This window comes from Ambystoma mexicanum, chromosome 2q (assembly GCF_040938575.1).
Source record: "Ambystoma mexicanum isolate Mex_15411 chromosome 2q, UKY_AmexF1_1, whole genome shotgun sequence".
NCBI lineage: Eukaryota > Metazoa > Chordata > Amphibia > Caudata > Ambystomatidae > Ambystoma > Ambystoma mexicanum.
Genome location: NC_090924.1, coordinates 99,464,810 through 99,478,380, shown reverse-complemented (window position 1 = coordinate 99,478,380; position 13,571 = coordinate 99,464,810). Strand labels below are relative to the sequence as shown.

The following is a 13,571-nucleotide window of genomic DNA, read 5'->3' as shown; positions in this document are numbered from 1 at the left end:
CAAGGGTGAAAGAGAGCAGTGGAAGGAAGACTGAAAGAAGTGCACGACAGAGAAAGGTGGAGGCACAAGATTGAAAGAGTGATGACTAAAGATGAGAGAGGAAGGTGTAGGAGGGACAGAGGGCGGTGGAAGAGTAAAAGAGAGCTTAGAAGAGTGACCCTGGAAGGCGACAGGGAGGTGTAAGAGTGCAGGAAGTGGATGCCACTTGGGAAGGAAGGATAGCTCAGCTGCAACGCGTTTGTCTCGGAAGCAAGAAACCACTCGCCGCTATTAAGCGCAAATATTGTAATGCAACTATGAAAGATGGGAGTAGTAGAGAGAGATGGTAATGGGAGGGACATAATGGGAGATCCGACAGTAAGGGAACGAGAGAGGATGATGTAAAAGAGGAGGATAGTAATATTAAAAGGGAGATAGCAAAGTGAAGTAAGGATAATTAAAGTGAAGGAGGTGGATGTTATGCTGCATTTTTAGATAATTGGTGGCGTCTTGATGCAGACTGCTGTCTCATTGGGTGTGAAAGTTGAGGGTTTGGCATGGCTCGCTGGCTCAGAATGGACCGGCTTTAACATTCCTTCCATAATATATGGTGTCAGTTGCCCTTGTTTGTAGTCCATTTTCTATGATGTGGATTCTGGTGGGATGGGAGTAGAAGCCAGCACGAGAGGAAGAGGGTAGAGAAAGGGTTTCCCATAGTGACGGGGATGCATAGAGAAGAGCGAAAGCAAAGCTCAGCCCAGATAGGGGTTAGGGGGCATAAGGAGGCGGATATGCGAGGGATTGAGAGATACAAACCCTCACAACGCCGCCAACTGATCGACAGCATAACATCTGCAGATCCAATGGGCAAGGACATGTTCCCAGCCTGCATTTAACCATACACAACGCAACCAAAGCATTTCACATCTTCCAACTTCACAATCCTAGGAACCCTACATATTGACTTTCTTCACCCGCACCCGCCATGACATGCCTACAATTAATGTCATCATTGTGTCCTCTCTCTTGTGGCCTGTACCCTCGCATCACCCCACGCTTTTCCGCCAGTTCATCACAATGGGAAAAAATCTGTGCGGGGAACACCACTGGCAGTTTGAACAACCCATGCTCGACCCTTTAAAGACCACATGACTGCCTTTCCCTGTGATGGTGACCCTGATTGAGCCCCCATCTCACAGGCCTTTAATGGTGGGCCACTAAGAAGATGCTCCGACACCAAGGAAATGGTGGAATGTAAAAATGAAAAGGTGCTTGGAGGTCCACGGAGGAACTTTGGAGATAGGTGACGCGGGAGGATAGCTCAGGGTCAACGTGCTCACCTTGGAGGCAAGACGTCACGGAGCACCACAGGTTCGATCCCCAGGTCCGCGCTTAGAAACTTCTGGGTATTAAGCACGTTATAAATAACATATTGCTATTGATTTGAAAGGATTCTGATACTGTGGAGAGGTTCTTTGGGTGAAGTAACATAAAATGATTTCCTTACAGAATTTTATTTATGAAGAAATCTTATACCATCGTGCCTCATGCCCCAATATGAACTATTGTGCCACTCAACGGGCTTCCTTCAGACATAATACCTCCAGTCTTCATTCATAATGGGAGCTGGGGGGAGTGCAAGACTTTGCTGCACACTGGAAAGTTCTGGTATGTAATTGCTCGGAATCGTACCAAAAAGTCGCTCTCAAAATTACGACGGCTGAAAATGCCGATTTGTTTTTTTTGGGACCCCGCCTTACAGCCCATATATATGTGGGAGGGTATAGAATATAATATTAATATGGGTGGGAAAGCGGGGGTCTCCCCCCGCATATATATGTGGTGTAATGGGGTCGGCATTTTCGGCCATCGCAATAATAGATCCTAATTGCTCTGATCATGCTATTGAGAGACAGGAAGTAAGCTTGGTTTTTTTATTTAAGCCAGATTGGAAGGATTTTAGTTTGATATGTCAGCTTTTGCAATGCATCACCCATTAGAGTATTCCACAGATGACAACGGGGAAACATTTCGACGTGGTGGAGTTTGTGTTATGAGTTGAAAAAAGGGAGGGAAGCAGGACATAGAGAGTGAAAGAAAGAAGGATGGAAATACTAAAGAGAAAGGGAAACAGCAGAAAAAAAAGAAATAAAGAGCAAGATTAAGAAAGAAGAAAGAAAGAAGTAGAAAGGAGATAAAAGAAAGTAATAGCAAGAAAGAGCAAGGAAGAAAGCGAAACAGAGAGAGAGAAGAAATAGAAGTGATAGTTATTATTATTGTATTTATTGAGCGCGGACCGAGTTTCGAGAAGCAACGGAACGCTTTGCAGAGGTATACAACAATACAGATACATAACAGAGCGCTTTACAGAGGTTTACAACAGTAAAGATGCATACCAGAGTACTTTTCAGAGGTAACAACTGGACAGATATCTAGCAGGGGTAGGATACAGAGGGGCACAGAAGAGGGTTGCGGGGAGGAGAGGGGCAAACGTCGTCTAGTGAGTCAGGTGGCACGGGGTGCGACGCAATGGCCTAGGCGTTGAGGAACATTCTAACATACACTTCCAGAGTTGTTGTATAGTTCCCAGAACTAGATGGAATGATATAAGAACAAAGACATTGAAGGAAAAGGAAAGATGTCAAGGAAGCTAGACATCACTGAACCTACGGGATATGCCTGCAGCGCTTCTCAACTACCGCGGCTCTACATCGCGCACCCTTGGAGCAGCATTCGGACATTGTGCAGCACACCTGTCACACGGTAAAAAGGGAACAACCAATCAAGACGATCTTGCCAGAAAAAGAGAACACTGGCCTGACCTGCTAGCCCATGCTCCCTAGGCATAGGAGGATGACAATTATTCCCACGTGTGTTTCTGGCTCCGTAGCTATCATCGAGGAAAAGCTGGAGACACCGTTGGAAGGAAAGTAGCAAGGCGCTTTGGTATGATATGATAAATCCTTTATAACGCGCCTGTACACAGGTGCTTCTAGACTGTAGAAGATGCTCCTTTTGTGGGGTGGTTGGAATGATTTCCATGTGCACGCTTCTGCAGTGGTAGGCGGGAATAAAACAATTGTGTAATTTGGCACTAGGGCACTAATGGAATAGTCACCTGACTTCCTGTGTGGCTGCACACGTGGGGACACTAACAAACTCATATGTACAGACATGTGCAGAGCTCTCAAATCTCACAGTTCCATGCATTGAAAAGCCATCCAGCAACGTTTTATTTTTTTGGCATTCTAGAAATTGTGGTTTTATTCTTTCCATTTTAAATTTGGGACCACAATTCCCTGAATTCCAGGAAAAAAGGGGGAACTGTGTAGCTTTCTCGCACCGGGAACTGGGAAACTTGAGATCTCTGCATGTATGGACACACTCACGCACAGGGACTCGCCAAATAGGAAAACCTTCACTCTACAGAGGGCACTCCGATACTCTGCAGAGGGCACTCCGATACTCTGCAGAGGACACTCCGATACTCTGCAGAGGGCACTCCGATACTCTACAGAGGGCACTCCGATACTCTGCAGAGGACACTCCGATACTCTGCAGAGGGCACTCCGATACTCTACAGAGGGCACTCCGATACTCTGCAGAGGACACTCCGACACTCTGCAGAGGATACTCCGATACTCTACAGAGGACACTCCGATACTCTGCAGAGGACACTCCGATACTCTCCGAGGACAGGTGTGAGCTCACAGAGACTGCAAGAGTGGCAGATGCTGCACTTTATAAAGGATAAATGACAGGTATACTCCATTTTGCTCGCATCCCATTTCACTGATTCCCATTTCCCGGCAACTTTTTAGCCGCAAACATGTAGAAGGGAGTTTGAGCTAGGTATACAGAAAGAAGGTAGGGTGGGGTTAAATGCAGGCTGGGAACATGTCCTTGCCATTAAATGTTGTTCATCCTCACCGTAATCTTTTTTGCAGTATTTCTTGAGGTTAATCTTGTAGTTTCCCTTTGGCGGCTTGCAGTACGTTTCACAATCTGGGAAGACAGAAAGACAGAAACATGTTGGCTGTTTGAGGAGTTAAGGGATTCTTTAACACAGTCTCACTACATTGACCAGCCAGAAGCGTACGCTAAGAGAGGGTGAAGGTGATCTGATTTATCACAACAAAACCCTCCAAATTCAGGAGACGTGGGAAGTGATGGCCATCTTAACTCAGCATCCCCTGTGATGTTGTTTTGCATCTCACTGGGAATCCCTTCTGTGATATCATGCCTATGCTAGTAGGATATGCAGCGGAGAGTGCTAAATCCACAATCAATGGTCATCAATTCCTACACACGCTGAATTTCAGGGGTATCGTTGCAATAAATCAGATCACCTTAACTCTCATTTAGTTAAAGTTTTTTTTCACTGAATTTCAAGGGTATTGTCATACTATAATTTCTTCAGGGCTCGCTGGCCACTGTACATGTAGCACCAATGATTTAAAAAGAGGGAAGCCAACCGGCCACCAACGCCTTTGGCTATGGCCAGTGGCCCCGGAATACTCGCCCGAGAACTGTACCCCATCCCATGTGCCGAACCAGATCCCCTCAGCCTTGGCATATGTTCACGGCCTGCAGCCTCAAGGTCCACCGGCCATGGATTTCAGCCATGACCGTTTGCCATGGCCTTTGGCCGTGCCCTCTGTCCATGTTGCCCCAATTATTAAAAAACACACAGGGTCTTAGAAAGCAACCTCAGGCTCCACTGGTTTTGCCATCTTCACTCTACTTGTTACACCAATTATTTTTAAAAAAACACATATCCTCGTAGATCAGATCCCTCCTCTTTGCAGGCTAGAAAGACAACGGCTAAGCCCCAGAGGTCCATAGACTATTGGTTGTTCCCTCCTCTTCCCCTCCCCCCTCTTTTTATTCACAAGATAATTTATCGCGCTCAGAATGCATGGCTCAAGGGATGCAGTCCTCTATTCCCCTGGAAATCAATCCTGATAATCATTGTTGCGGTAAAGAAGAGTACAGAGATTCCCACCATAACGCAGCGTCTGCCGATTTCCATGTAACCGGGAAAAGCTTGCAAATGTAAAAGTGTTCCCTGCCTCCACTGGCACTCGCTTCTTGAACCCATACTTGCCTCCTTTTTGTATTTCCTCCCTGACTCTCCTCCATTTCCACGACTTGCCCTGGAGGGGACCCGAGACCCGAGACAAACATTTTGTTCACATAAATCTATCCAGTGAGTCCAAAGTTCATAGCAAGAGTATTTTGGGAAAGGTCTATGTGAACCGGTTTGACACCATAACTGAAGGGAGGCAACTGCTCCCCTATGATAAAGAAACAGATATGAATTCATACATATAGATAAACAAATATGTATAAGCATTAATAACACACAATGACAGGCAGGGGTAACAGATATGCAATGGGCCAGTGTGGGGGATCTGAGATTTATTTGTTTCTCCTAAATTAGCTGGTGGGTCCAGGCTTTGCTTGACATGCTGGGCCTGCGCGTTTTTGGGGGAGAAATCTGCCAAGGATTGGGGAGTTTCAAGAACTCACAGTGTTCTTTGTTATTACAACGTTTGTAAAAAAAAAATCAATTAGGCAGAAAAAAGGTTACCTGCTTCAGGGCACTTTTTTTTATACTGTCCCTTTAGGGTGTGTGCTAGCAACCCGAACCCCCATCACCAACCCTGAAATCCAGCTATCACCACCATCAACACTCTCCTCATGGTTTCATGTTCCTTCTTTGACCCTTTCCCCTACATTCAATATATTTTTTAGGTCACCCTTATTCTGATCTAATTGAGAAGCGCACTTTTCGAATTCTATTATCACATGAGTCACCCAGCAGTGTTTAAGTGGTATAAGACATTGACGGGGAGCTCAAAACAATATGTGGGTGCCAGGTCCAAGAAGTATCTGACATTACCAGCTATGACCCTTTTAAAAGACGCCTGGCTTAAAAAGGAGTGGCCAAGCAGATTAAATGGATTTTTCGTATCTGACTTGAAAGGGATCCAAATCTATTTTAATACAAGACCCTGCGCAATCCAGACTAAAATCTGTGACCCTTTAAAAAAAGCGAATAATGCTAAGATCCCAATAGGGTCCCTACAATGAAACTAGGCCCTCGCTGGCATCTGTTGACCACTCTGAGATTCCCTTACCTCGGTGGTCTACACCATTCGCCCCACACTCTGGGCAACACGTAACCAAAATAGGAAACAGTGCTCCGCTCCAAAGGAGCGTGAACTGTCACCCGCTTCTTTTCCTATGACCAAAGCCCCCCTGTGGCCACCAGGGGTAGCTTTTTCAAGGGTTCCCAGCAGTGGTTGAAGTGTACTAAAAGAAGTAGTTGTACTCTGTTCCCTGCTGGCCTGTCCCCGCTTTCCACATACCCCATCACCACGCCCCCTCACACGCACAATACAAAGCCCCCAAACACATGCACCTGCTGTTTAAGGGAACGTTCAGTGCAGTGCACTGAAAGTGCAAGTTTCTGCTTCTTCCTACACTTTTATTTTAAAATGAAACCATTCCGGAACGGTTTATTTAAACTATGGTCAATTTTGGTGATTATTTAATGGTTATTTTTTATGAACTTGGTGTGTGAATTGGATGTGTTTTCTATTTCAGTTTTTTCTGAAGCATATGGATTCTATTTATATTAGCAATATTTTATGATGGAACTTAGACAAAGTAATTATTTGATTATATGTGCCATAAATAAATAAACAAACAAATAAAACTATACGAACAGTCAAACTTAATTTTAAAAAGTAGATGAGCCCCGCTCCCAGCCACTGCGGCCCACTTCGACCACTCGTTCCCAGGCCTCAGCCTGACTCGGGTGGGTCCCTTTTGCCTCAATAGTTCAATGGACGGCACCGACAGAGATGTTGCTGCAACCCACAGACGGCCTGCCGCCCACCTTCTCTCCACTGCTCTATAGTCACCCGTGGCTCACAGGGCTGCAGGGTCCATCTTGGTGCCCAGCATCTATAGCATTTTGGGGTCAGCTCGTGCATTTCAAGAGAGGTTCAAGGGCCTTTGGCAATTTTTAGAGATTCCAGTGTCTGAGTCGCCGTGGCTCTGGTGGGGGTCTGTTCCCTCTAGTCGGCTACAAAGAGTGCCGAGAGGTTGAGAGGATCCCCTGTCCAACAGGATGTCCAAGCGAAGCCTACGAATTTGCAACAGAAGCCTCATTAATTTTCTACCTTGAACAGAAGGATTGTTAGATGGAGTGGGTCAGATTTTTCAAAATGGCTCCCTTCAGTTTTGCCAAAATAATGCTTAATGTCTGCAGCTAGCCAAGGGCTCTAGGAAGTTCTTGCTGTGTTCAAGCACTTCTCCCTGGCAGAAAAAAGACACTTGTTCACAGCTGGCTTGGCCGAGGGTCGCCAGGTAGCTCAGGACCTCCTCCAATCAATGGCCAGCCATCTAGTTGCCATGGTGGCTGGCAACATGCTCATTGGCGCAGCAACTCACTGTCAGGCCTTTATGAGGGCCACACAATGTAATGCCAATGCGCAGGACAGAATATGCAGGACCCTCCATATGTAGGGCCTGACCTTTTTCATACCTGATGAGGAACTCTTGAAAAAGAAGACAAGCACTCAAAGTCATTAGTAGCAAAGCCCCCTTAGAAGCCCCCTGGCTGAGACATCTTTTGATGGCAGGTCTAAATCCTTTAGAGGATTCAAAGGGTTCCTTGAGAAGAGAGCATGACAGACGGACTGGTCTTCATTCTAACCCCACAATAAACATGCGCGCCTGACGCCCATAGGGTTCTTCCCAACCTCTTTGATGAATGTGACCTAGGCAAACTGGACATCAAGCGTGCTTGCTCACCTCATTCCACACCAGTTAGGGGGGAGGATCTGTCTGCATCTGGAGGGCAGTATCTCTGAACCTGTGGATCCTTTCAGTAGCCGGCTGGGGTTTTTGTCTGCCTCTCTCACCAGAGCAAAGCTTGGAATTGCAAGCTGTCTACAATGCCCTTTCTGCTTTACTTCCATCTACCATGGGCCTCTCAGTACAAGTCCTGAAAACGCAATAGTCATTGTTTACCTGAACAAAGAGGGTGAGGCCAAATCCCACCCCGATCCCGGGTCATGCGGCCGTCGACATATGGGAATGGGTGATAAGCCACATCATACATTTTCAAACCCGCGATCTCCCAGGAGCCTCCAATCAGCTAGCTGACCTAGTCAGGAGGCAGGATTCCCCCAATTACAAGAGGGAACTCCTCCCGCAAACGGCTTAGGATCTTTTCTCAAGGTCAGGGCCCCACATCGGTGGACGCGCATGCAGTGCAACAGAAGGGGACATGTCCTCACTTTTCCTTGCAGTTGGGCTTGAGTACAGGATTCAATAGGATGTCCTCCTTTGCTATTCTTTCTTCAAAATTCCACTCCTTCATGGATCAATCAGCAAGTTTTGGGCCTTAATTAATTAATGAATTAATCTTTCATAATTTGCTCAATACCAGAGACCAGTCACTAAGCCTTGAAGTACTTCCAAATAACCCTGGTGATCCCGCGACGGTCCTCCATTTTTTTGGTTCTCAGACCTCCAGAGCATGGCACGGGTGCTTCCTGTCTGATTACCTCACCAAACGGATCTTCTGTCGCAAGTAGAGAGGAAGATTCCCCCTCACCCACCACCCCAATCTGTACACTTGTTGGTCTCATACAAGAGCATTTGACGTTGTGTCACCTGGGCCTTTCAGAGAACAATTTGCTTATTATCATGGCATCCAGGAGGCCTATCACCAGGAGTCAGTACAAGAGTAAGCGGTCCTGCTTCTGATAGTAGGCTATGAACCACAAGGTGAATAATCTTTTGTGTGGGCTGCACTCCGTTGTCTCCTTTGTGCCAGACCTGGCTAGGTCATGCTTGGCCATTGACTCATGTTAGATTTATCTTTCGTCAATAACTGCGTACCAGAGTTTGGAAAATACTCAATTTTCCCTTTCCAATCCGTTTGTGAACCGCTATTTAAAGGGGCTCAAGCATCTCTTCCTACCAGTGTGGGTGCCACATGGTTCTGTCCACTCTTGCGCCCAAGTCCTTTGTGCCAATGGTCTTGGCTGGTATAAATCTAATTGGAAGAGAGCACTTTCGTTGGATGTTAGGTCAGCACTCGGAGTAGGCGAGTTTCAGTCTCTTTCCACTTCCAAGCCCTTCATTGTTTTTCAAAGAGAGAAAGGGGTGCTACAGACCAACCCGTCGTTCATTCCTAAACTCCCCTTAGTTCTCTTACTGTAATCAACATTTATCACCACCCGGCACTCTTGACCTCTTCTTCCATGGCCCTGATCATCTGATTAAATCCCTTCCCTCAGAGGGACCAGCAATAGTTATGGAGGAATTCATGTTGCTTGCTTGACCAAACCACATTGGCTTCTGCTTGACTGTTTACTCTCTGACGATTCTCTGGTCTCCCTGCACAACCAGTCCAGCCATGCCCATGGAAACTATCTGGACTGGAACTTCCCATCCTCCTCCCTCCAATCCTTGCCCCACTCCTTCTCTCTGCCTCTGACCATTCTTTGCTCCACTCCACTATCTCAGACCTCCAATAACTCTGCCCTTCTCCACGAAGCTTCAACACCAAATTAAAGTTTCGGTCTGTATCTTTACTGCCCTACTTAGACCTGATTAACTTCTTTCTCCAAGCTCTCTCTTCGAGGTGCGTTCCATTAACACACATTTTCCAGACTTTTACAGTGCACTTGCTAACCCCTCCCAATAAATCTTTCCCGCTGTGCCCTTCTCTCCCTCTCGCCCATTCCCCGACCCTGGATCTCCCCGGCATTCAAAAGAAAAGGACTAACATGTGTCGGCACCCACTTCTATGTGAAAACGTCATTGGGGAAAACGTCGCCAGGGGCGAAATCCTTTCCTTGACCCAATGAACCTCCCCCAACATAGTCTAGGACTGGTCATATTTACAATTATAGGCTCCAGTCCTAGAATGTTTTGGGACAGTGCTTGATTTTCCTAAGAGCGCAAAACTGGGGAAATGTTGGGAAATGTCGTCCCTTGGCGAACTTGTCTACGGTGACTTCATCACTGGATACCCTGCCCCTTAGACTCTGGCAGAAGTCCCATTATCGATTCACCTTACCTTCTCCAATGTGGCTCTCCATTCACTCTCCTCTACCCTTGAGTAAGCCAGATCCTCCTAATATACATCTCTCATCTTTTCTCTTCACTCTCACTCCTGCAAGCTAGCCAAAGCCCTTCAGGATATCCTTAACTCTCACCCTTAACTCTCGCCTGACCACTCTCCATCTCCTCAGACAACTTTGCCAGCTTCTTCTCTAATATCATCTTGTGATACCCTATTTGCTCTCCTCTCCCTTATCCTTCCTCCACTCTACTTCTGCTGAATCCCTCTTCTGACATCCTCCACCTTCCCGTCTATCCCCTCTTCTATCCTCATTTTGGCCAACTCCTCTCATCTGTCCTCTCTACTCTTGCTCGCCCTGCCTTCCAGGACACTACCATTGCCTGGATTGCCACCTGCTTGCCTGTGCTCTCATCCTCAATATCATGGAAATGGACTTCATCAGCAGATCATTGTCTTCCCATTGACATCCCCCAAGGCTCTATCTTGGACTCCCTCCTCTTTGCTTTGCACACCTCATTACTGGGTAAACTCATATCCTTTTTTCACTTCTTGTACAAACTGTTCACCAACAACACCCACATCTTTGCTCATTTCCCTCCTTATTTCAGGTCTCTCCTCACTGGATGGCACTTTACTCTCTCATGTTGAAGTCATCTGTCTCCCACTCTCTATTGCCCTGTTCCCCCTCGCCTACCCCCCATCTTTTTCCAACTGACACTCTTGCCCTGTCCTACAGGGCCTGCAACCTAGGAGTGCTGGGACAGCGACCTTCTACTTGAGCAGATTTTCCCCTCCACTGAACATCTGCATAATCTGACTTTCTTGCCACCAAGACTTTTATATCAACCCTTGTCATCAGATTCGCAGACTACTGCATGAGTCCATCGTACAGCTCAGTAACAACGTGCTCGTTTTGGAAGCAAGATGACGCAGGTTTGAAACTCGGGTCCGCGCTTAGAAACCTCTTTGGTATTAAGCGCGTTATGGAAAATCAATTATAATTATAACAATTATAAGCCCCTTCCACTACACCTTTATCCATTTGACCTTCAAATTTGCTGTCCATATCCTCTTCCTCCTCCCCGATCTGCTCCACACACAAACTTCTGCTGGGGTAGCTATTTATATGCACACGCTTTCTCTTTAAACTTCTTCTTGTGGTCAAGAAATCCATCCCATCCGGGACCTGGCCCCCAACCTACCCAGCCACCTCCATCTCTCTTCTATGTCCCCTCACGATCTACAATCTTCAGCTTTCCTCAACCTCACCGCCAGGCCACGCTTGTGCTCCTTTTCTCTCCTCGCTTGGCACCACTGGAAGTCTCCACCGCCAGAAAACAAATCCATCCCCTCGGGGCCTGCCTATAAAATGGCCGTAAAAAGCACCTTCGTGCTCCGGAAAAAGGAGGCTCACTGCCCTTCTTCCCTCACATCCATCCCCTCCACCCCCCACTGATCACCTAATGCACTCTCAGCTGTATTGTGTGTAAAGTCCACTGCTCAAACTATATTTACAAAACTCTCCTGAACCCTTGACACCTAATGTCTTGCATATAATGTGCCTTCTCTCTGTACGACCACCCACCACTACCCCTGCTTATCATGTTCAGATATATTTCACCCTGTGTCATTGTAAAACACCCGCTCACGGATGTCCGTCAGCCTGTGTCATTGTAAGACACCCGATCGGGATGTCCGTCAGCCTGTGTCATTGTAAAACACCCGCTCAGGGATGTCCGTCACCCTGTGTCATTGTAAGACACCCGCTGACGGATGTCCGTCAGCCTGTGTCATTGTAAGACACCCGCTGACGGATGTCCGTCACCCTGTGTCATTGTAAAACACCCGATCGGGATGTCCGTCAGCCTGTGTCATTGTAAAACACCCGCTCAGGGATGTCCGTCACCCTGTGTCATTGTAAGACACCCGCTGACGGATGTCCGTCAGCCTGTGTCATTGTAAAACACCCGATCGGGATGTCCGTCAGCCTGTGTCATTGTAAAACACCCGATCGGGATGTCCGTCAGCCTGTGTCATTGTAAAACACCCGATCGGGATGTCCGTCAGCCTGTGTCATTGTAAAACACCCGCTCAGGGATGTCCGTCACCCTGTGTCATTGTAAGACACCCGTTTGGGGATGTGCGCCTCCCTCTTGTAGTGTTGCAGAGTTGTTTTTCTTTGAAAACTTGATAGATACAAATAAAAATACACACAAAGTGATGGGGTGTGTCCATTGTCTTTCTAATTACATAGGAGATATTTGAAGTCCCATACTTAAGTGGGTGACTATGAACCAGGGAAGGGTTTCTCTTATTAGATTTGGGGTTGCAGTGCTTTCACTATTCAGGCGTTGGACAGAGTTTTTTGTTTTTCTTTCAAGCGATAAAGAAATTTCTCTTTAGTTTGCATCTGTGTTTACTGCATGTGGGGACGAATTCCCTTTTGCAGTGATATCATGTCATTGCATGCTTTCACATGTCGCTTCCACCATTGTGCTGGGAGAGACTCTGTTTTTTGTGGGGTTTTTGCAGGTTAGTCACTTACCACAGATAAAGTGCAGGTCACACAGCTGTCCTATTTCGCCATGCTATCCGAGATCACTCGGATGCCCTCTCTTGTCCTAAATCTGGAACTGTATCATCAGGGATGGAGCTTTTGGCGGTTGGGGAGGGCGTGGGGAGCTAAATTGCTTTTCAAGAGGGGTCAGTCCCCTCTAACTCACATGTGCCCCACAGTTCATGGTCGGGGCCAAAGGGACACTGAGAATCACAGTCTCAAGACTCTTTTCTCAGTAGACAACCCACATCCCAGCCCCCACAGGGATGTCTTCAGGGCCACCAATGTAACCCTTGTGCAGAACATAGCTTCACTGGCATGCAGGACTTTGGTACCCAATGCAGAGCTGGTGGTGTAAGCTACTGTGCTGCGTCCTTCAGGAGGACTTTACAACCCCGAGGAACTGAGGCTAAAGGGCCTGCACATCCGTGGTCCCGCAGTGGTGATCAGACTACAGCGGCACACTCTACCCTGCCCGGCTCCAAAATCTAGTTTTCATGGTGTCTTTCACACATTGGCCCCCCTCTTTAATAGCACCTGAGTAAAGCCGGTTAGCTCTCCGAGCCTCTTAGGGAGGGACAGGCAGGCCATGACCCATTACTCTTCCAGATTGTTCAACAATTCCACTGCAGTTAATTGGCGGTGGTTGTTTTCCTTTGGCTTTTTCCTGGGCCTCCCTGTATCCCATTGATACAGTACTTCTAACCTATCCACCATGTTCTCATATCCTTACCCTCCCACCTCAACTCACCTTTGCAACTCTCGCTCTTTTGGTGATGAGGCCATCTTCACCTTTCATCCCTTTCTTCAATCAAATCAACCGCTTCTCTGTTTCTTCTGCCCCTCGGCGTGATCTCTGTGCCCCTTGCTCAAAAGCCATCTCCTATCAATGCTCCACAATCTAAAGACTACTCGTTTTAA

General features: G+C 47.1%; 1 protein-coding gene across 1 annotated transcript in view; it reads right to left on the bottom strand.

Moving 5' to 3' along the window:
• Window positions 1-13,571, bottom strand: part of NTN3 (netrin 3) — a 234,460-nt gene that overhangs the window by 4,010 nt on the left and 216,879 nt on the right. The window contains exon 6 of the mRNA XM_069646937.1: window positions 3,910-3,984. Within this exon, the coding sequence (XP_069503038.1) occupies window positions 3,910-3,984 (75 nt within the window). The remainder of the gene's footprint in view (window positions 1-3,909; window positions 3,985-13,571) is intronic.